The 20,433-nt window shown below is 48.9% G+C and overlaps 3 protein-coding genes across 4 annotated transcripts in view; 2 read left to right on the top strand and 1 right to left on the bottom strand.

Annotated features, from left to right (window-relative positions):
* The window catches only part of ZNRF3 (zinc and ring finger 3), a 148,649-nt gene extending 144,201 nt beyond the window's left edge, over positions 1–4,448 (top strand). Inside the window, exon 9 of the mRNA XM_067700364.1 lies at positions 892–4,448. Within this exon, the coding sequence (XP_067556465.1) occupies positions 892–935 (44 nt within the window). The 3' untranslated portion in view covers positions 936–4,448. The remainder of the gene's footprint in view (positions 1–891) is intronic.
* Positions 4,449–5,042: 594 nt separating this feature from the next.
* Positions 5,043–6,391, bottom strand: C12H22orf31 (chromosome 12 C22orf31 homolog). The gene is given in 3 exon segments (XM_067701391.1): positions 5,043–5,360; positions 5,363–5,486; positions 6,387–6,391. Coding segments are annotated over 3 exon segments (447 nt in total).
* Positions 6,392–15,610: 9,219 nt separating this feature from the next.
* KREMEN1 (kringle containing transmembrane protein 1) overlaps positions 15,611–20,433 on the top strand; it is a 64,507-nt gene continuing 59,684 nt past the window's right edge. Inside the window, exon 1 of one of the 2 annotated variants that reach the window (XM_067700361.1) lies at positions 15,611–15,803. In XM_067700361.1, the coding sequence (XP_067556462.1) occupies positions 15,707–15,803 (97 nt within the window). In that variant the 5' untranslated portion in view covers positions 15,611–15,706. The remainder of the gene's footprint in view (positions 15,804–20,433) is intronic. The other variant, XM_067700362.1, reaches the window with a different exon arrangement.

Here is a 20,433-nt window from a genome sequence, read left to right as displayed (position 1 = left end):
TTCAGTAGTGAACAGTGTGCAGTCTAGCACCTTTGAATAGCACTGGGACAATTCCAACTCCAAAGTAAACCCCACGTGGATCTGCTCTGCTCCCCGCCTGCTGTCCGCAGCCAGGCCTATTTCCTCTCTCTAGGGTGAGGGCAGTAGCCTTCTGACTGGTCTCCTGTGGCCAGTCTTGCCTTCTGTTCCACGTGGGTGCCAGAGTCGTCTTTTTTAAAACATAAGTCTGTCTTTATACCAGAAAACTCTTCACTGACTTGCCATTACCTTCCAAATTTTAGAAATGTAAACCCCTCACCCAGGTCTGTATGATCAGGCCCTGCCGCCCCCGCCCAACCTCCTCCCGCATCCCTCCTTCTTCATGATGTCAGCCGCCTTGCCCCCGTCCTGTTCCTCCAACGTGCCAGGTTCATTCCAGCCTCCAGGCCTCTCTACCGCTTCTCTCCTGCAGATCTTGGGTTAAGAGCCGGCCTCCAGCCCCCTCCGAGCTCACTCTCACACCCTCTGTTTACTTCCCAGGTTTTCACAATCTGAAATTACTTTGTTGTGAGGTGTGGGAGCTCCGTAATGGGGGTCTTCCCAGTGCCTGCAACAGGGCCCAAGGCACATCTTTTGTACATTGTGTTTTCATGCTGCCTAAGGGTTTCCAGAAGGCTCTGCACAGCCCAATGTGGGAGGCCGGCTCCCTAGAAGGCCTCCGTGCCCTCAGAAAGGGGGCTCCACTTCAGCCCTTTACCATATACACAGTCCATCCAGCATCCAGAGCTGTTACTTCTGAGAGCCCACCACACGCTGGGATGGGCCCCCAGGTCCCTTGCCTCGTCCCTGCATGTGGTGCCCAAAGCCTGCGGGCCTGGCCCCCTCCCCTGACGATTGTTCTTTCTCTCCCAGGACCAAGATCTCGCCTGGCCGACAGTGGAGGCCCTGGAGCCTGAGCTCAGATGGAACTCTTCCGTGGAAATGGGAACTGTATGGAGATTCCAAACTCTGACTTCCTACAGAAAAAAAAAGAAAAAAAAAAGATTTTTTTAGCTTTGACAAACACAAAAGTGGTAATAAAGAGAGCCCTCCTCAACCCAAAATGTGAGCCACGTGTGGCAACCCCTCCTCCCAATTAACAAACCAACAGACAAAATTCTCTTAGTCTTTTGCCTCTTGATAACATGTTACTCTTCTGTTTTGTAAAGTGTGTGTGCTTGGGGTTCGAGGTGTGTGGGATTGACTTCTCTGCTTTGTTTTTTAAGATATTATATGTAAATGTAAAAAGTTATTTAAATATATATTTTAAAGAACCCTAACCGCCAACTTTTGCTGAAAAAAAAATCACTGCTGCAGTAATTGAACCACATCATGTGTAGATACTGTTGTCTCCCTGGAGGGAGCTCAGGCCTTTGAAAAGCTCAGGGCTACACCTGCCTTAGAAAATGAACCAGAAACTTGAAGTAAAGCTAGTTGATATGGGTACAAACTCTGAGGAACAATGCAATGCTGCCTCTTACTTTCTCGTGGCAAATCCCAACATACAAAATGTCAGGCCTTCTCGGAAGCCATGCCTCTCCAGCCTGCACCTTCAGGCAGCTGATGGAAACAGCTTGGGGTCGGGTGGAAGGTCTGCAGCACTGCGGAGCCGGGACAAGCCATTGCTACGTAAGCCCCAGGGTGACAGGGACGATTCTGCGTAGTGTCCTCAGTCTGTCCCCTCTGGTCATCGTCCTAACTAGAACAGAGTTTACAGTCCTGATTTTGGGCTTCCCGCCACTGGCTGCAGAGATGGCTCGACGGGGTGTGTGGGGAGAGACACCCAGGAGGAATGTACGTGGTTTTGCAGCCTTGGTGTCTACCCCAGCTGTGGGAGAGGTGGGATGGAGGGCGCCCCGGAGCGGACCTGTGCGCATGCGTCCGTGTGTGCCCGGCCACACACACCCCGGCTGCTTCCGGCGTTGGGCTGCCTTCCTGGGTGCGCGTCGCCGGGACCCGATAGGGTCTGAGCTCCCTTTGAATGACAACGTTTCCCATCCCATTGCTTCAGGGTTGTTCAGCCCTCTGCCTCGTGGCTGAAATTGCTCATCTCGCCTGTAAATGTCTACTATCCTTTCTACCTAATGCACTATTCTGTATTGATTCTCCATGAGACAGAGTGAAAGAGACTATCAGATAGTTTAGACCCAAAGGGTAGGTTTTTATATATTGTTCCAACCTTTTGTTGTTTGTTGTTGCTGTTGTTGTTTTAAGAGGGAAGAAGAGTTTAAAAACCCAAACCATTTTTTAAAAGTTTCCATTTTAAAAGGGAGAATCTATTTAAAGCTATTTCAGATCAGGGATCGTTATCCTTTTTGTCCAATGTATTTCTTGTTATTAAAAAATTTTTTAGAAGAAACTAATCACATTAGCTCTTGTGTTCGCTAACTCTTCTGGTCACTTCTGTTTATTCATTTATTCAGCAGGTGTTTGTTGTCATCTGAAATGCTCATTTGCTGAATAGGAACCTTGAGTCCTGGCCCCCTGTAGGTGGGGAAGCAGAGACCCACCCTGGGCTGCCAGGGGACTGTGACGGCTCTTCTCCAGTCAGGCCCAGGGAAGGTCAGCCCAGGGTCCACATCACAACGTTTTGAATGAGAATCTTACTGAATCCCTTTTTCTTAAAAACCCCAGCCTGTGATGAGGAAATTTACTTACTTCCAGCCAGGATTTGTCAGAAAGAAATTCCAGCATCAAACGATTGAGCCGTTTGCCATTAAGGAGCTCACTGTGGTGAGATTTGTCATCCAGCCTCTGAGGTGCAGTCCCTTGGGGGCTGCCCCCACCCCCACCCCCAGCACCGCCTGTGCCCAGCACACCTGTTGGCGAGGGTGTGCGAAATGCCTGAGCCCCGTGACACGTGATCTGGGCCGCCTTTATTCCTCGGGCCAGGAGTAGCAGCTGCTGAGGACAGCAGCTTGCATCTTGTGATTTTAGGGAAGGGGTGGGGGGTATGGCTTCTAACATGAACTACAAAAAGCAGCTTCTCATTGTTGAGATTTTGTTTGTTCGTTTGTGGCTTTGTGTTTGTTTGTTTGTTTTTAATGCCTTTGAGTGCATATTATCTTCCTTGTCTGAAATCATACCCCCAAAGTGGCTTTCTTTAGCCCTGGCTGGAAAACCACTCCTCAGCAGCCTTAAGCAATAAATAGATGAGGAGAGCATGTGGCTTCAACTGGGCTTATTAAAATAAATGAGTCCAATTTTCATTTGAAAGAGCAGTAACTACAGATGGCCAAAAAAACGACATTTAATTTTCATAGTTTATAGGGTGGTAGAAACAGAAAAGTGAAACTTTCAGGCTTTAAACCTCAGCCGTTGTCTTAAATTTGTGTTGGGTCACCAGAGTATGGTGACCAACTATATCGCCTCACCATTCAAATCAAAAGAAATGTCTTCTTTGAAGTCGTAAGACTCCAATAATGATGACAAGTACCTTTCCTTGGTGGCCTCTCAGTGGCATGTGGGAGTTACATAGCTATGGAAACTGGGAGCATCACATCTTCCATTGAGAGAGACACACACACGCACGCACACACACACACACACACAAACACACGCGCGCGCAGGAATGTGACTGTTGGGTGTGGTCCCGTGGCTCAGCCTTGGGTGTAGGACAGCCATGTAGACTGAAGAGTGCTAGAACCAGTTAAAAATGGGGGGTTGGGAGTTCTGGTCCACCAGGTACCTCTTTGTAGTAGACACAGCCCCAGGATGCTGGCCTTAACTCTCCGTCTCTTTGCCTCTCCCTAACCCTAACCCTAACCCTAACCCACGCCGTTTTATGACACGTCCACCACTCTGCTGTCCACCACTCACACCCTCCCTTATGTGCTGCTAGTTCCTACTCAAAGTTCATGCAGGACTAATGCTTTTAAAATGAGGTCTAAAAAATAATTACTAATCAAGAGTATTATTTTTTAAACAGAACTGCCTTTTTCTATTCTTTATATAAACTCTATTGTGTTGGTCTAACAAGGCACTATTTTAAAATGTTTTTTTAAAAATTTCTCCCATAGCACTTAAAAGATATTTTGTAAAGACTTTGCTGTAAAGATTTTGTAATAAAGTGGTCTAAGGGCTCCTTCTCCAACATTACCATTAAAAAAAAAATGTTTTAAAGGCTAGAAAACAACTTATGTATATTCTGTATATGTATAGCAGCACATTTCATTTATGGAAATATGTTCTCAGAATATTTATTTACTAATATATTTATCTTAAGCCATGTCTTATGTTGAGAGTGTGACGTTGGAATAATCATTGAAAATGACTAACATGAGGCCCTGTAAATACATGATAATTGCACACAGATTTTACATATTTGCCGACCAAAAATGATTTAAAACAAGTTGTAGTCTTCTATGGTTTTGTAACAAATTGTACAAATGACTGTAAAAAAAAAAAATACAATTTTATCAAGTACGTTATATATTGTCATTGCTCTATTTGGTAAAGGTCTACAGATTCCACAAAGGAGAGGTCTGCGTGAAGCAGTGCCTAATAACATCCGCTCGCTCATGGGAGCATCTGTGTAATTTCCTCTCCTGTTAACACAGAGTTCAGGTTATTGGGGATCCAGGTGGTGTCTGGGCAAGTATCTGAGAGACAGCGTTTGAGATTATGTCTCTGAGGTGGTGATAGGTTTTCTCCTCAGCCCTATGGGGGGAATGGTGGTCAATCCCAGCAGTCCACTTTTTGAACATAGGGACCGTAAACTGGGTATAACCATCGACTTCATCTGCTAAGCCTTTTCCTATCTGGAAGACTGAGGCCCTCCAGCCCCTCTTTAAGGAAAAGGGACTTGTAGGAAAAAAGCTTAAGCATCCAGCCTGGAAATGACCAAATCATGAAGGTGGAGAGGGGCCCCAAGTCTAAAGTGAATCTCATACCCATCTGTCTTGTTTCCCGGGGAGGGTAGTCACTGATCTGTAAAGTGCTCTGAGATCGCGTGGAAGGTGCAAAGTGGTGTTTATTCTTCGGACATTTAGCAGAGAATACCCTAATCCTGTGAGCTCCTGTCCCTATTTCTCGCTCTTTGACTTGGGCCATTTCTTGGGAGCATGCTCCTCGTGGACCTCTGGCCTCTTCCTGCCTGGCAGTGGGTCCTTCTGAGCACCTTCAGGGGTGGCAGCCTGGCTGCAAAGAGCCTCCCAGGGCTTTGTTTTGATGGCCTTGCCCAGCTCCTAAGTGTACCTCTCGGGGGTCCCTGAAGGGTTCCACAGCATTGGCTCCACCACCGTGTGGTGCAGAGCCCAGTGGCCCTCTGTGCAGAGGCCATGGGTGGTTAATGCATCCTCCGACAGCTGCTGTCTCTTCCTGGTTTCCGGAAGTGAGGTGAGGCTCGGCCCTTCCAGGACACTGTCCCAATGTCCCGGGGTAGCACTTGGGAGGCAGCCACATGTTCAGCATATCTGCTCTCGAGATCTTGGCAGAGTGTTCCTTTTTTCTCCTTTGAACTTTCTTTACTGTAGCCAGGAAGAAAGCAGAGAAGTCAAAGCTAAAACTTGAGAAGGGAGCTCAGGATAATTATCTGGGATTTGTGTCCCCAGGTCTTGGTTACAGCCACAACCAACATTTGTCTAGCATGTTCTAGTTTACCGAATTCCTTCAGGGATACCACTGCGAGTGTTTCCCCACAGCCCTGTAAGGTCAGCAGGAGACAGCTTTAAAAGCAAGGAAATTGGAATGGGTTTGCCCAAGGCCACACAGCCAGAAGGTGGACCACGGCTGTTACCTACTGAGTGCCACCCAGGACCCTAAACATCTACTCTGTGCCAGGCTCTGCTCAAAAGCCCTTTGCATGCATTAACTCATTTCATCCTCATGAAACCCTGTGAGGGGAGGGCTGTTTCTCCACATCTTATAGATAACAAAAACCTAGGTAGAAAGAGACTGAGCCCACGGTCCCCCTCAATTACGGTCAGAGCTGGGATTTGAACACTGACCACCTAGCTCCAGGGTGCATTCTGAGCTCTGCCGGCCACTGTGGACTAACGGAGCTGGACTCAGATCAGGCCTCTGGGCGCCAAGTTCTCCATGTGGACGTTCATGACCAGGTCTGTGGCTCAGCTCTGGGGTTCAAGCATGTGCATCTGAGCCTTTCCCATCCTCATTTTTGCTTCAAGTCAAGTTTCTTTTGTCTCCACTTCTGAAAGCCACTTTATCCTCCTCTCAAACTGAGCAAAGGAGAAATATGCATGACCCCAGATCTGTCCTCTCTCCACTAAATCACGCCCCCACCCCCATCCTGACCCCCCACAATCCTGTCTTTAACTTCAGGGTTTCCTTCTCTTGGCATGAAGCCCTAGCTTACCTTTCCTTCTCCCCACCCCATCACATTTTCTCCACCACCAGCCATCACCTACCTCATTGACGCCTCCTGCAGGCCTCCTGTGCCTGGGTGAACCTGGCCACTGCCCCACTGGCCACTTGCTGTTGGAACTGATGGAGTTTCTTATCCCGCCCCGCTGGGCGGCTTTCGTTGCTGAATCGTCCTTGGGCTTTAATCTCTTTGAGGGTTTCGCATCTCCAAACTTGCGTGGTACTGGGCAGCATTTCTCCTTCAGTTGTCGCCTGAGCAAAAGTCTAACCAGGGAGAAGGAACTGGCAATTAATGGGTTCTTTACAACTTCCCAAGAAGAGGTGGTACCTGGTACGGGAGCATTGATGTTCTGCTTTGCACACTTTCTGGTTGTCCAGATGTTGGTGAGAGCTGGCGAGTCCACATAGCAGTCCTGAAGCCTGGTGTTCATAAGATAGACTGTCAGAGTCCATAGGTGGGGTTGCTGGGATCTCATCTCACAGAGATTGGATGCTAGAATTATAAGGGGGAGAAAAGGAATAAAAAAGGCCAATTCTCAAGCAGAGACTAGAAGGTCTACTTTGGAGGTAAAGTATTAACATCTTTTTATAGACCATTCCTTCCACACAGCTCTTAGAAATCTTTCTGCACAACCTCTCTCCTGCACACCAAAACCTTTTGTACCAAGTAGGGAAGCAGTAGAACTTCACAAGGTCACAGTGATGGTCAGGTTCTCAGAGAACATAGCATGCTTGGGCTGGAAGCTGAGGGAGGGTCAGAGAGCATTTATAAGGAATTAAAGACCATTTCTGTCCCCTGGAAAGCTAAGGGAACCCATGGCAGGAAAGGAATGGGAGATGGGATCGCTCAAGCTTCCTATAGGAGCTGTAGCCACTCCTCAACTATGCTGCAACCCAGAAATGACAGCAGGTAAAATCGTGCCAAGCCCTGAAATCACTTTCTAACCAGACTGCCATGAGCCAAGAAAAGCTGCTAAGCAGGGAAATATACTCTGGGGTCTAAAAAGGCAAAAGCACAATGTAAATGATGCTGGCCTCCATTTCTTGGGACCAGCCAAGAACAAGAGAACAATTTGGATAGATTAGAATCACACACTTAAAGAGACCTGGCTTTCTAAGAAATGTCATCTATAATAAAATAAAATCACCTTACCATATTTCGGTTGCCTTAAATTTTATTTTAGTTAGCTTAGTAGGGGGAAGAAATATGTATTTTCTTTTCCCTTTTCTCTGTTTTTTGTTTTGTTTTAATATTTCTATCACCTGTCTTTCTCTGCCTCAGTCACGTATGGGCAAATTGCTGTTTGTTTAGATTTTGCCTCTCATGCAGTTTTGAACCATTATCTCTAGTATTTGTGATGTCACTCTGGTTTGTGATGTGGGTGTGGGTGGGTGTTACATCATCAGATTTTTATAATTAAATTATGTTGGAAGAAGTTCTATTTTCTTGTGCTTACAGCCTCAGGAACTTCTCAAGCCCTCATTTTCCCCAATATGGCGCGGGTGAATTTTGAAGGTTCTGACATTCTTAAGAAGCACACTTTGCACGCAATGTAGTCAAATATGCAGACCAGATCTGTGGATACAGGTAGCGAGATGCATCCTTACAGGTGCGAAAGGGCCCTTCTCCGTGCACATAAAGGAGGTACTGTTAAGTTCTCAGAATAGCTGCCAAGGCTAGGGACCAGAAATGAAAGAACACGTTCCTGCAGCCCTGGGCACCTCTGCCCGCATGTCTCTCTCGGGGGAGAATACGTGGTTTCTGGAATGCGGTTTTATTTTACATCCCATGGCAAATGCAGTAATTAGAGCTGTTAGCAGTGTCAAGGGCTTGAAACAAGAACAAAGACGCCTCTTCCTGGGAACTCTTGGGCAATGCCTATCTCCTTATCAGGTGCCTGCCCTGTTGGTGGTTTTGATTTTTCATGTACAGAATGCCAAAGGAGGCTCCCTCTCCGGGGGGAGGAGAGCGAAATGGTGGAAAAACAGAGTATGAGTCTGGCAGGAGTTCCTGGAATCACATGCGTTGCCTGTTTGAGTTTTTTTGTCCCTGGAGTGAATCAAAGTCGCAGGCAGACCGCACCGCAGGCCACCGTGGAACCACCACCAGGCCACCGGCATCTGGACCCACAGATGCTTGGGAGGACAGTGGGGTTAATTCAGTGGCAAGCTCTGGCCTCACCTCTCGAGAGGTCGGTCAGTTTTAGAGCTGGGCGTTGGAAAGGGTTTGTCTTTGGGAAGGGTCTGCAAACGTCTGGAGACTGGGCAGGCAGGCATCCTTTCAAAGCCAGTGAGCCCTGGAGAAGTGCCACCGGGCCCTGGGGCTACGGTCTGCCTTTACTCTGCGTGGCAGGGACAGAAGGGCAAGAATGGCACATGGAGCTGCTCTTCTGCTTTCCTTCTCTCCTTCCCCATCTTGAGGTTGGCTTTCCCACACCACCTCTTTCCAGACACTCAAATGTATTTACTTTCCTAGGCCTTTGACTCAAGAAGCACTCAGTGTCTCCTTCTAGCACAGAGCTGTTCACACAGATGGCAGCTGATACAGACTCTTCAAGTTCTATCAAATTCTTCTCTCCCTTCTGTGTAACTCCCTTCAATTGACCCTGCCCTAGCAGTAAGCCTCACGTTCCTTAGAAATAACTCAGGGTAATTTGGCCTGTGCTATTTCTCCTGTTTCAGTAAAATCTGTGTTGATTTGAATGCTCATTGTAGTCCAAACATGGTTCTAGACAACACTTTACCAACATCATCTCACCAAATGCTACCAACAGTCTTCTGCATGAGTTTGGGTGCTGCTGCCATCCCTACTTTATAGATGAAGAAACTGAAGGTCAGGGACTTCCCTGGTGGTCCAGTGGTAAAGAATCTGCCTTCCAATGCAGGGTACGTGGGTTCAATCCATGGCTGCGGAACTAAGGTCCCACATGCTGCGGGGCAACTAAGCCCGCATGCCACAACTACTGAGCTCTTGTGCCCAAATAGAGAGCCCGAATGCCGCAAGCTACAGAGCCCACGTGCTCTGGAGCCCGCGTGCCACAACTAGAGAGAGAAAACCTACACACCACAACTAGAGAGAAGCCCATACCACAACGAAGAGCCTGCGTGCTGCAACTAAGACCCAACACAGCCATAAATAAATACATTAATTAATTAAAATTTTTTAAAAAGAAAAGAAACTGAAGGTTCAATTGCTCAAGGACCATGCCTCAGGCCCAAAAGCTAGTAACCAACAAAGGCTGGACTCAACCCAACCAGGGTCTATACCACCTTTGCTCTTATCCACTCAGAGCTATGCTGTGACACTTTGCCTTGCATCTGGTTGGCCCATCCACGTACCACACCTGGGCACGGACCACATCAAATCCTATTGATGGCTCCCAGATCCATTTCTCAATGGGCAAGTGAATTCACATCTCTGGGCCTTACTTGCCTCATCTGTGAAATGCGGATAGTAGGAGTGCCTACCCCAGGATCACTACGCGGAGGAAATGGGACAACGCATGTGAAGCACTTGGCATGGCTCCTGGCAGAGAGTAAGTGCTCAGTAAATAAAGTTCTAATTAATGTTGGGGTTTTTTTGGGGTTTTTTTTTTTTTGTTTTTTTTGGCTGTGCTGTGAGGCATGCGGGACCTTAGTTCCCGAACCAAAGATTGAACCCACGCCCCCTGTGGTGGAAGCACGGAGTCTTAACCACTGGACCAGCAGGGAAGTCCCTAATGTTATTAACATTATGGCCCATTCACTCATCTGACCCCTTCTTGAGCCCCTGTTGCTCATGGTCTGAGTGACTTAACCCAACATTTTATAGGAACTTCATCCCAGGTCCTTAGCTGTGTGCCCATCTGGTTTATGAGACCAAGCAATGAGCCTCTTTTTTTTTTTTTAATTGAGGTATAGTTTTTCAGATTCTTTTCTATTATAGGTTATTACAAGATATTGAATATAGTTCCCTGTGCCACACAGTAAATCCTTGCTGTCAAGCAATCAGCCTCTTGAAACAGGGGATGATTCTGATCTGACTTGGGTATCATGACATTTCTTTTCCCACGATCCACCTTCACTAAACATTTGTCAGATTCATCAACCTTATGGAGGTGATGTATCTACAGGAGCTACATTTCCCCTTGGTTTTAGAAGTTGTCCCGAATATCCCTGCTTTGTTAGATGGAAAGGGAAGCGGGTACCTGAGGATACACTAAGGAAAGTAACTAGTCTTTAACAGAGGTTGTTCTGTTGAAGGTTGTTCAGAAGTATAAAGTCAGGATGGAAAGACTCTATTTGATCCAGGGTCCTGAAACCATGGCAAGAGTTTCCATTGTTGGTGCCAACACTTGATCCAGAGACCTTGGGGCTGAGGTCATAGGGCTTCCATGTTGCTGAAAGTCCTGTTCCTGAGTTTGGTTCGCCAATGAACCTTTTTCACTCTGCTGAGATCAGTCTAAATAACCTTTATTTTCCACCCATCCTTTGGAGCTGTTCTTCCTGACATATCTAAACCACTGCTTCTGTCTGGAAACACATCTGCCCGTCTCTGATGCTTAGCCAGTCTCTGCTCAATGTATTTTTAGCTCCGATAATCTTTCTTCTTTCTTTCTCTCCTCTACTACCACTCTTCTCTCTAATTTCTCTGAGCTCCTGTTCTCTTTCCGGAGGGTCAGTGAATAAAGAGGAAATTGAGCCGGGCTTCCCTGGTGGAGCAGTGGTTAAGAATCCTCCTGCCAATTCAGGGAACACAGGTTCGAGCCCTGGTCAGGGAAGATCCCTCATGCCGTAAAGCAACTAAGCCCGTGCGCTACAACTACTGAGCCTGTGCTCTAGAGCCGGCGAGCCACAACTACCGAGTCCACGCGCCGCAGCTACTGAAGTCTGCGCACCTGGAGCCCGTGCTCCGCGAGGAGAGAAGCCACCATGATGAGAAACCCGCACACTCACCAAAGAGCAGCCCCGCTCTCCGCAACTAGAGAAAGCCTGCGTGCAGCAATGAAGACCCAACGCAGCCAAAAATTAAAAAAAAAAAAAAGTTAAAGAAAAGAGGAAATTGAGCCAATTTATATGAACTCTCATCTTCCTCCTTCATGCCCCACCCCCAAATTCTAGTGGAATTTAGTTGTTTTTAATTTCCTCAGAAGATGTTTTTATTTTAACACCCAAGCAAGTAAACTTCCACACCCATATGGGAACACATCTGAGGTTTGTGATGTAGAAGTTTTAGGAGAGAAGAGAAAAACTTTGGATGAGAGAACTTGAAAAGATTCCTGAACCATGATGCAAACTCGGAGGACTAGTGATTTAGACCACATGTACTGAATACACACCTATCATGGGCCAAGTATGTGAAATGAGGTTGCCCTGCCCATTCTGCCGCCCCTTCTCACCTGGCTCTGAGTTCTCAGGTGTGGCCACCTGGATGCCCCACAGACACTGCTAACTCATTATGTTCAAAACCAAATTCTTTTTCTCCCTTCACCCCCATCAGAACAGACTAACTACTGCTTCTCTTGAATTTTCCATCACTAGTTGCCTGACCCAGAACCTGGGAGACAGGATCAGTGCTGAGATGAGCCTGAGGCTAAAGGAAAATCAGGAATCTAGGTCCTGTTTTTATTTACAGTTTTTTTTTTATTTTTTATTTTTATTTACAGTTTTGAGATTCTGTTCATCATTAATTTTTTTTTTTTTTTTTTGAGGTACGCAGACCTCTCACTGTTGTGGCCTCTCCCGTTGCGGAGCACAGGCTCCGGACGTGCAGGCTTAGCGGCCATGGCTCACGGGCCCAGCCGCTCTGCGGCATGTGGGATCTTCCCGGACCGGGGCACGAACCCGCGTCCCCTGCATTGGCAGGCGGACTCTCAACCACTGCGCCACCAGGGAAGCCCTGTCCATCATTAATTTTTTGACGTTCATTTAGAGTTTTTAAAGATATTGCATTAAAACACTGTCCATTAAATATATTTAATATATTTAAAAATTGATTAAATATTTGTCTTGATTACTGAGTTTTGGGGGGCCCCCTTAAATCTTGTGCCTGAGGCCAATGCCTCACTTGCCTCACCCTAATCCCAGCCCTGGACCACTCAGTAGGCGTTGGTTGCTAGAACCCCATAAAGATAAGAAGGCAATTTACCACGGTGATGAGGAGTAGGGTCCTAAAGTCCCACTGCCTGGGGTCATAGCCCAGCTCCACCACTAGGCAACCTCTAAGCAAGCCATTTAACCTCTCTGTATGAGGGGGCTCGTAAGAGTGCCTCCCTCATAGGGCTACCGTCATATGAGAAATGTGATGACAAACATTGCACACTGCTGAAAGCTTAGTAAAATCCTCAGTAAAGGTTTGCTATTCTTGTTATTATAATCAGACTCCTCATCCAGTGCTCTCTCCACAACATGACTGCCCTTTGAGTAGAAATCACCGCAGCTGGAGTTTCAAAGATACCAGGATCGCCCAAACTCCACCAGCTGAGATCTCTCAGCTTCTTGGCAAATCCTGCTGCCCTCGGGAGGAATCCAAGGGCCTGACTGCAGAGCCGGCAGACAGACAGACACCAATATCTTCCTGGAGGCCCGGGGGCTACAGTCAATGCCCTCACTCTTTCCATGAAATAAAGCTGCTTAAGGACTGAGGCATGTGAAGTATTGAAATGAATATCTCAGGCAGCTCCTTGCCAGGGCCAGGGACCACATAACTGAGCAAAGACCTTGAGCCATTACGTGCCCTGACCTAGACCTCCTCGGTGGTATTTTTAGCCTCTGTGTGCTGTTTCCATCACCTGTGCTGGGCTTTACGCTGGAAAAGAGGGGAGGGAGGGCTGGGGACAGCTAGAGAGATGTTTCTCATGGCAGCCAGTGGGGGCAGGAGCTTGCACACTATTTCTGAGCTCTGTTGCACAAGTCAGCTTTCATGGGCTTGCAACATTTCAGGGGTGTGTGTAGTTAATGACACAGGCCCACCCCCCCGCCCCCGAGCTTAGAAGGACCTCAGGCTTGGTTTAATGCTCTGTTGTCACCATCTTGAAATTCTTAAAAATTTTGAACAAGGGGCCCCACATTTTCATTTTCATTTTTCACTGTAGCCCATTCTGGTTACACAAGGCCAAGAGAGCAGAATAAAGGAAGGGGGCTGGTACCCAGTCAACAGGGGTGCCTTTCTGCAGGGCAGTAAGACAGATGGGAGCTGCTACCATGAGGCATAAATCCCCAGACTTGGCCAAATAAACCTGATTTTGAATCCCCGCCCCCCCCATCTGCCTCTTCTTATTTCCTCCTCTGAAACTAGGATGAGATATGAAAGGACCTTGTAAACTGTAGACAGCTGTGTCCTGCTTTGCTAAAACCTTTCCCCTGCACTCTGTTTAAAACAGTCCACAGAGCACCCTCTGTCAATATCATCATTTTCTTGTTTTTGTAGTACATTTTGCTCTCTGAAATTCACATTATTTTCCAGTTGGTTGACTGGCCTCTCCCCTCCTTTTGAGTGTCAGTTCTAGGAGTGTAAGTTCTTGTCTTGCTGGTGCTCTTGACAGGCTCCACACTGAATATTTGTTGAATGGAGGAGGGATCACGCTTACTGAGTACTTGCTTTGTGCTGATGGTTTTACCTGCATCTTCCCATTTTATTCTCCTTCTAGGGCCTCCTGCCTGGGAGAGTGCAAGTTAAGAGTTGAAGGAGTGCCAGGTTATGTTGGAGGAGGTGATTTTGGAGGTGGGGAAGGGCCCAAAATGGTGAAGGAGAAGGTAAGCAAGAGTGGGAGACACCAGGTGGGATGTGGAGGGCATCCCCCTGCTCCAATAAGGAGCCAGAGGATTCTCGACCTTGGTAATGACCCAGGGAAAACAGTGATTGAACAAGCATACTCTTGCCGTGGCACTGGGTCGTGTGGGTAGTGTGACGGAGCCAAGAAGCCTCGTGGGTGTAGTTGTGCCTTTGGGGCCCAGCTCTGGGAGCAGCTGGGATGGGGGGATGGTTGGGGGCGAGGTGGCGGGTCTTTGGACCGGGCGAGGGGGATGGCTAGGGGGCGAAGGGGCCGGTGCACCGAAGGCGGGCCGGGGACAGCCCAGCACCGCTCAGGGCGCGGCGAGTCAGCACAGGAGGGCTGAGGTTCCCGCCGCCGCGTGGGGCACAGGCCCGCACTTGCAAGTCTGGGACCAGGGACTTAAAAGCGCCCGGCGCACCGCCCGGACCTGCCCCGCGGGGCGTCACCGCGGCGGTTTAGGCTGGAGCCGAAGGAGAATCTCTGCCTGGGGTAGTGTGGGGGAGGAGAGAGGCCCACCACAGACCGCGGGGGCGGGCGGGGAAGACCTTGTGGGGGAGTGAGGCCACGCGGGGCCGAGAGTTTAAGCGAGCCACGCGCTCTCTGCGTCCCGGGATGGCAGTGTCTAAGAAAGCACCATTGCCCCACCCACTTCTGGATTTTCTTGGTATCGGGCGCTTTACTTGCATCTAGCTAATCTAATCTTGTGAAGACCTTTTAATATTCCTATTTTGCAGATGACAAAGAGCAGGAAACATGCCCCAGCTGACAAAAAATGTGCGATAGGATTCGGAACCGGGGCTCAGTATGCTGCCTCTTTTGTGGCTGCAAAAATTGGGTTGGTAAAAGGAGCTCAACATTTTCTAAGCTCCTACTGTGTGTGTGTCAAAGTTTCCACGCATTGTCTCATTTAGTACAACCTCTTTGGGAGTAATTGCTATCAACGTCCCCATTTAACAGATAAGGAAATTGAAGTAAGAGAGCTATTTTTCTTTTAAATCCGCCCAAGATTTTACGGGTGATCAAGTGGGATATGAACCCGGACAGGCTGACTCCAGAGCACCCTTTTTTAAACCGCTGTGATGAGCCAAGCAGGGAAAAGCGGTTTGCAGACTGTTGTTCTGACTATGACGGCTGCGGCTGAGCCCGCGTGTGGGTCACGACCCGAGTGAGGTTGGAGCAAGGGTCACTGGACGCCCGGCCCGGTCCAGCCGGGTCAAACCTCCGCTTGTGGACTCGGAGGCTGTGCCCCAGGCTCCGCCCCTCACCTGCTGGCCCCGCCCCTCAAACCAACCAAGAAAGTGGTCCGCGGGTGGGCGGGCCCAGGTGCAGGGGGGGATGTGGGTGGGGCCTGGGGCGTGAGTGACAGGCGCGGGCGGGGCGAGGCGGGCGTGCGCAGTCGGCTCCGCCCCTCGGGCCTCGCGGCGGAGCCTGGCGGGCTGCTGGCGGCAGGGGTGGTGGCGGCGCTGGGGAGGGCGGGCCGGGGCGGGGCGGCCGGGCGGCCGGGGCGGGGCCACGCTCAAGCCTAGCGTCCCGCTCCCATGGCCGCCCCCGGCTCCCTGCGTTGCCCCTTCTCCCCCGGGCCGCGCCCCGGGGCCCCGCACTGACGGCCCATGGCGCCGCCCGCCGCCCGCCTCGCCCTGCTCTCCGCCGCCGCGCTCACGCTGGCCGCCCGGCCCGCGCCCAGCCCCGGCCTCGGTCCCGGACCCGGTGAGTGAGCTGCCCCCCCACCCCCCGCTCCGCCCGTCCTGCGGGGAGCCCGCCCGGGGGGCCCAACTCCCTCGCCCCTGCCTTCTGGGACTCCTTCTCCAGTCCCTCAGCGACGCCCCTCAGACGGGGCGGCCCCTCTCCTCAGGACCTGGGACTCCCCCAGACCCCTTCAGCCGCCCTCGGCCGGCGCCCTGTCTGCCTCAGTACCTCCCAGACCCTTTGGTCAGGCTCCTCAGCGACGTTCCCCCGGCCGGGATGTCTCCTCTGTCTCAGGACTCGGCACCCCCAGCTCAAGTCCCTCAGCGACTCCCCCCGGGCCGGGACGCTCCCCCACTCCGCCTCAAGACGCTGCCGCCCCCCGCCAAGCCCCTCAGCGACACCCGGGGCCAGGATCCCCTCCGCAAGCCCCACAACGGCGCCCCCAGTCCCCCCTCCCACCCACGCCCGCGAACCCTGAGTCTACCCGCTCACGAGCGGGTGCGGAGGCGACGGGAGCGGGTACCCGGCCCCTCTGCCCGGTCCCGGCTGCACCCGCTTGCCCAACACTAATTTCTGAGTACAAGTTGAGGAGAGTAAAGTTGACCTGCCCGCCCTGCTAGAGGTAGACCTGGGTCCGGAGACGACCGGCTCTACCCAGCCAGAACGTTCCCTCCCTAGCCATCCCCCACCCCACCGGGGCCGCTTTGAACTTCCCCGTGACTCGGTGCAGGTCCAGCGTGGAGAGGGGAAGAAAGTAAGGGGTGATGGGAATCTTCTCCCCTACAGAGCTTAGGGTGCTTATCCTGAGAGTACAGTGCAGAGCACTCGTTTCCCCAGTAGGCCCACACTTTAAACAGGGTAACCCGCTCCCCAGGCCAAGGTCAAGGCCAGGTCTTCCCCAAGTGGGGCCCTAGACCAGGATGGAAGCTGTGACTTTGCTTAGCTTGCCCGCACACCCTTCCTTGCAACAGAACTCTCCAAGTTGAAGAGCAGGCAAGGGGGCGTTGTCTGGCCCAGGTACATTGGTCCGCAAGTTGTTCAGGTGTTGAGAATTCAGCATTAATGGAAGGGACAGGAAAAGTGCATTACAGGTTTGCTGAAGTAAGAAAACCGGCCTCTGGGTTCTCCACCCAAAGTCGCAGACTGTGATGTTGGAGAGACAGGATTTTGCTGATGAAAGAAAACTCCAAGTTGCTTTGTTTACTTACCAGCTTGGATTTGTGATAAAGATAAGGATTTAGTGTTGTCACTTACTATGTGACTTTGGGTTGTGCCTTCAGCTCTCTGAGCCTCAGTTTCCTCATCTGTAAAGGAGGGATGATGATAACTCCCTTGCAGGGTGTTGTGAAGATTAAATGATGTACTGCAGGTAACACACCCACATGTAGCAGGCAGTCACTAAACATATTTAATACTTCTTTTTATAGTGCTTTACAGTTCACCAAGTGCTGGACACCTCCTTTGCCCTGGGAATGCTATGAGCTTCGAGTCTGATTAATCCCTGTTAAAGGCAAAGCTTGGCTTTAGAGTGGTAGAAGGGGGCTCTCCAAGTGCTATAAACCTTAGGCTCAGGAAGTGGTTTCTGAGTGATCAGTGGCCTTCCAGGGGACAACTACAAAAACTTGTGCAGAAGTTTGATCACTTCTACTGTTTGCTGTATGTGGGGAATGAAGGAGGGACTTTCTGAGAGCCAGGATATGTCAACATAACTGTAACCTAGTAACCCCTTAGCTCCACTTTGCCATATGTGTGGTCAGGATTTAATGACCTCTATGGAGAGAGAGGTATGGGTGGAAATAAACTGTTTCCTCTCCTGGAAAGGGCAGAGTAATAGCTCTGAAAAGTGTTCAATGAGCCAGCTGTGTGCTTATGCTTGTTGGAAGGTGGCACCCTCTCCTCAGGCACCTTTGCTTTGCTTGGAAGGGTCAAATGCAGCAGCTCTTATGTAGTTTGAACCTCAAACCTTGGTGTGTGCTTTTATTGGAGTCTGGTTAATAAATAACCATTGTGAAATGATTTATGATAAGTGGCCCATGTTCCCAATTCAGTGAGCCTTACCAGCTTTTTTCCCTCCCATCCTAGTACATCAGTGCCTTTGTGACTTCTCCTCTTTAGTTCCAGAGGCAGTTTTAGGGAGATACCACATGGTCTTCAGCATCACATCCTGTCTAGAGCCTACCCACTAGTTTTTAAAAATCCTTTCCAATGAAAAACACGTTTTACTCTGAGGATATGCCAAACTTGACATTTCATATTTTTGATACTGTAATTTTCTCTAAAATTTTGTGGATGGAAAAAATTATTTCAATACTTATATTCTGCATAATTTTGTAATATTTAGATTACTGGTGGTTTGCATTTTTGAATGCTGACTTTATAAAAAGTTAGCTCATTCCCTATCAGTGCTACTTCTAATTACAGTGTGTAGCCAACCCCAGATGACCTCCCTTCTCTTCATTCTTTGAGATTCTTTCCTTTCCTTCACAACTGATAAGGAGGAAGGTAGAGGTTAGTGGTGGAATCTAGACTCCCTTTTCAAGGAGGAAGGCAGCCAGGGCCGTGGGCTGATGGGCTCTCTGAAGTGAACTCCCATCTGGAATTTACTGACCTGCAGGGGACAGCCGAGAGGTAGGAAGAGCAGAGAAGGCTGAGTGGACTTCAGCTCTGAGTTTTCCGCCTAAGGCATATACCTGCTTGGGTGTTTCACCACATTTAGGGGTTTTCAGGTGTGCGTCAACAGAGTGTATCAACTCTGGTTATGTTTGCTGTGAACAGCCTTTTATGCTCATCCTCCTCCAGCTCCTCATGTAGAATTTGTCCCATTAGACAGCAGTGTGTCTTGCCATAAAACCTATGAGTTCAGTTAACAGTGAGAGCTTCATACTGTACAGGGCCTTATCCCTCTTGGGGACTCCATTTATGTTGTATAGAATTACCTGTATACAACCCAGGGGCTGAGAGGAGTGAAGGGGACTAATGTGCATTACCAGTTACTTTTATGTATTTTAAGAAACAGGAAACTATCAAAACTGACCTGGCATCAAAGAACTCTGATCTTTTTGTGAAAATTTTTGGCTCCTCGACAAAGCTGTTTAACTGTTTGAGATATGCAGTGAGACCTTTTATAAATCTTAGAGCAAAATGAAGTTCAGTTTAGGCTCACTGCTAATAAACAGCAAGTTGGTACACTTAATATAGATATTATTGATACACTTATGATTTAGCATATGTGGATCAAAAGCAATAAATGATGAAGGTAAAATATATTGCTTTAAATTGCTTTACAATATACAGATTAGAAATTTTGGGTGATGGGCAATATACCATCTTTAGTTTAGAATTTTTGAGCCTATAATGCCATCTTAGGCTCTAAGTCAGGTAGGTGTCAGCAAACATTTTTTGTAAAGGGCTAGACAGTAAATAATTTGGGCTTTGTGGGCCATGTACTGTCTGTTGCAGTACAACAGCTGCAGAATCTCAAAGAATGAAGAGAAGGGAGGTCATGTTTATAGAGCAAAGCAGCCATAGACAGACTGTGAATGGATAGGTGTGGCTGTCTTCCAAGAAAACTTACATGGACACCAATATTTGAATTTCATGTGATTTTTTTAACAGTTTTTTAAAAATTTTATTTATTTTTGGCTGTGTTGGGTCTTCATTGTTGTACATGCGGGCGTTCTCTAGTTGCAGCGAGTGGGGGCAACTCTTTGTTGTGGTGTCCGGGCTTCTCATTGCGGTGGCTTCTCTAATTGCGGAGCACGGGCTGTAGGCGTGCGGGCTTCAGTAGTTGTGGCACGTGGGCTCAGTAGTTGTGGCTTGCAGGCTCTAGAGTGCAGACTGAGTAGTTGTGGCACACGGGCTTAGTTGCTCCGCGGCATGTGGGATCTTCCCGGACCAGGGCTCGAACCCATGTCCCCTCCATTGGCAGGTGGATTCTTAACCACCAGGGAAGTCTAATGTGATTTTTATATGTCACAAAATACTGTTCTTTTGGTTGTTTTCAACCGTTTAAAAGTTTAAAAAGCATTTTTAGCTCATGGGCCATACAAAAACAGGCAGTGGGCCAGAGTTGGCCTGCAGGCTGGACTTGACCAAGTCCTGCTCTAGGTCCATATGTGTTGATTTTTTGCAGTGTTCACTGGTCTGGAAAAGTGACAAGGAGGCTTGCTAAATGAACCTTTTACCTTTTACTATAAACTAACTTTAAGAGGCATGGGAGAAATGGTTAAAAAGGTAAATTTTGTGTTAGGTATATTTTACCACAATTAAAAAAAAACATATCGAGGGAGGGAAATTTCATACACATACATTTAGATCTTTAATAAGACTTTAAAAAATACTTTAAAAAGAAATTCAGGGGCTTCCCTGGTGGCGCGGTGGTTGAGTCCGCCTGCCGATGCAGGGGACACGGGTTCGTGCCCCGGTCCAAGAAGATCCCACGTGCCGCGGAGCGGCTGGGCCCGTGAGCCATGGCCGCTGAGCCTGCGCGTCCGGAGCCTGTGCTCCGCAACGGGAGAGGCCACAACAGTGAGAGGCCCAAGTACCGCAAAAAAAAAAAAAAAAAAAAAGTAATTCAGTATGGTTCAGTGTGCACTACATAAAGAAAATAGAGCCTTTCTCGGAACCAGCGCATTGTTTGTTCAGCTATGCA

Source organism: Pseudorca crassidens, chromosome 12 (assembly GCF_039906515.1).
Source record: "Pseudorca crassidens isolate mPseCra1 chromosome 12, mPseCra1.hap1, whole genome shotgun sequence".
Classification (NCBI taxonomy): domain Eukaryota; kingdom Metazoa; phylum Chordata; class Mammalia; order Artiodactyla; family Delphinidae; genus Pseudorca; species Pseudorca crassidens.
The sequence above is the reverse complement of the archived record's forward strand: the minus strand, read 5'-3'. Positions and strand labels throughout refer to the sequence as shown.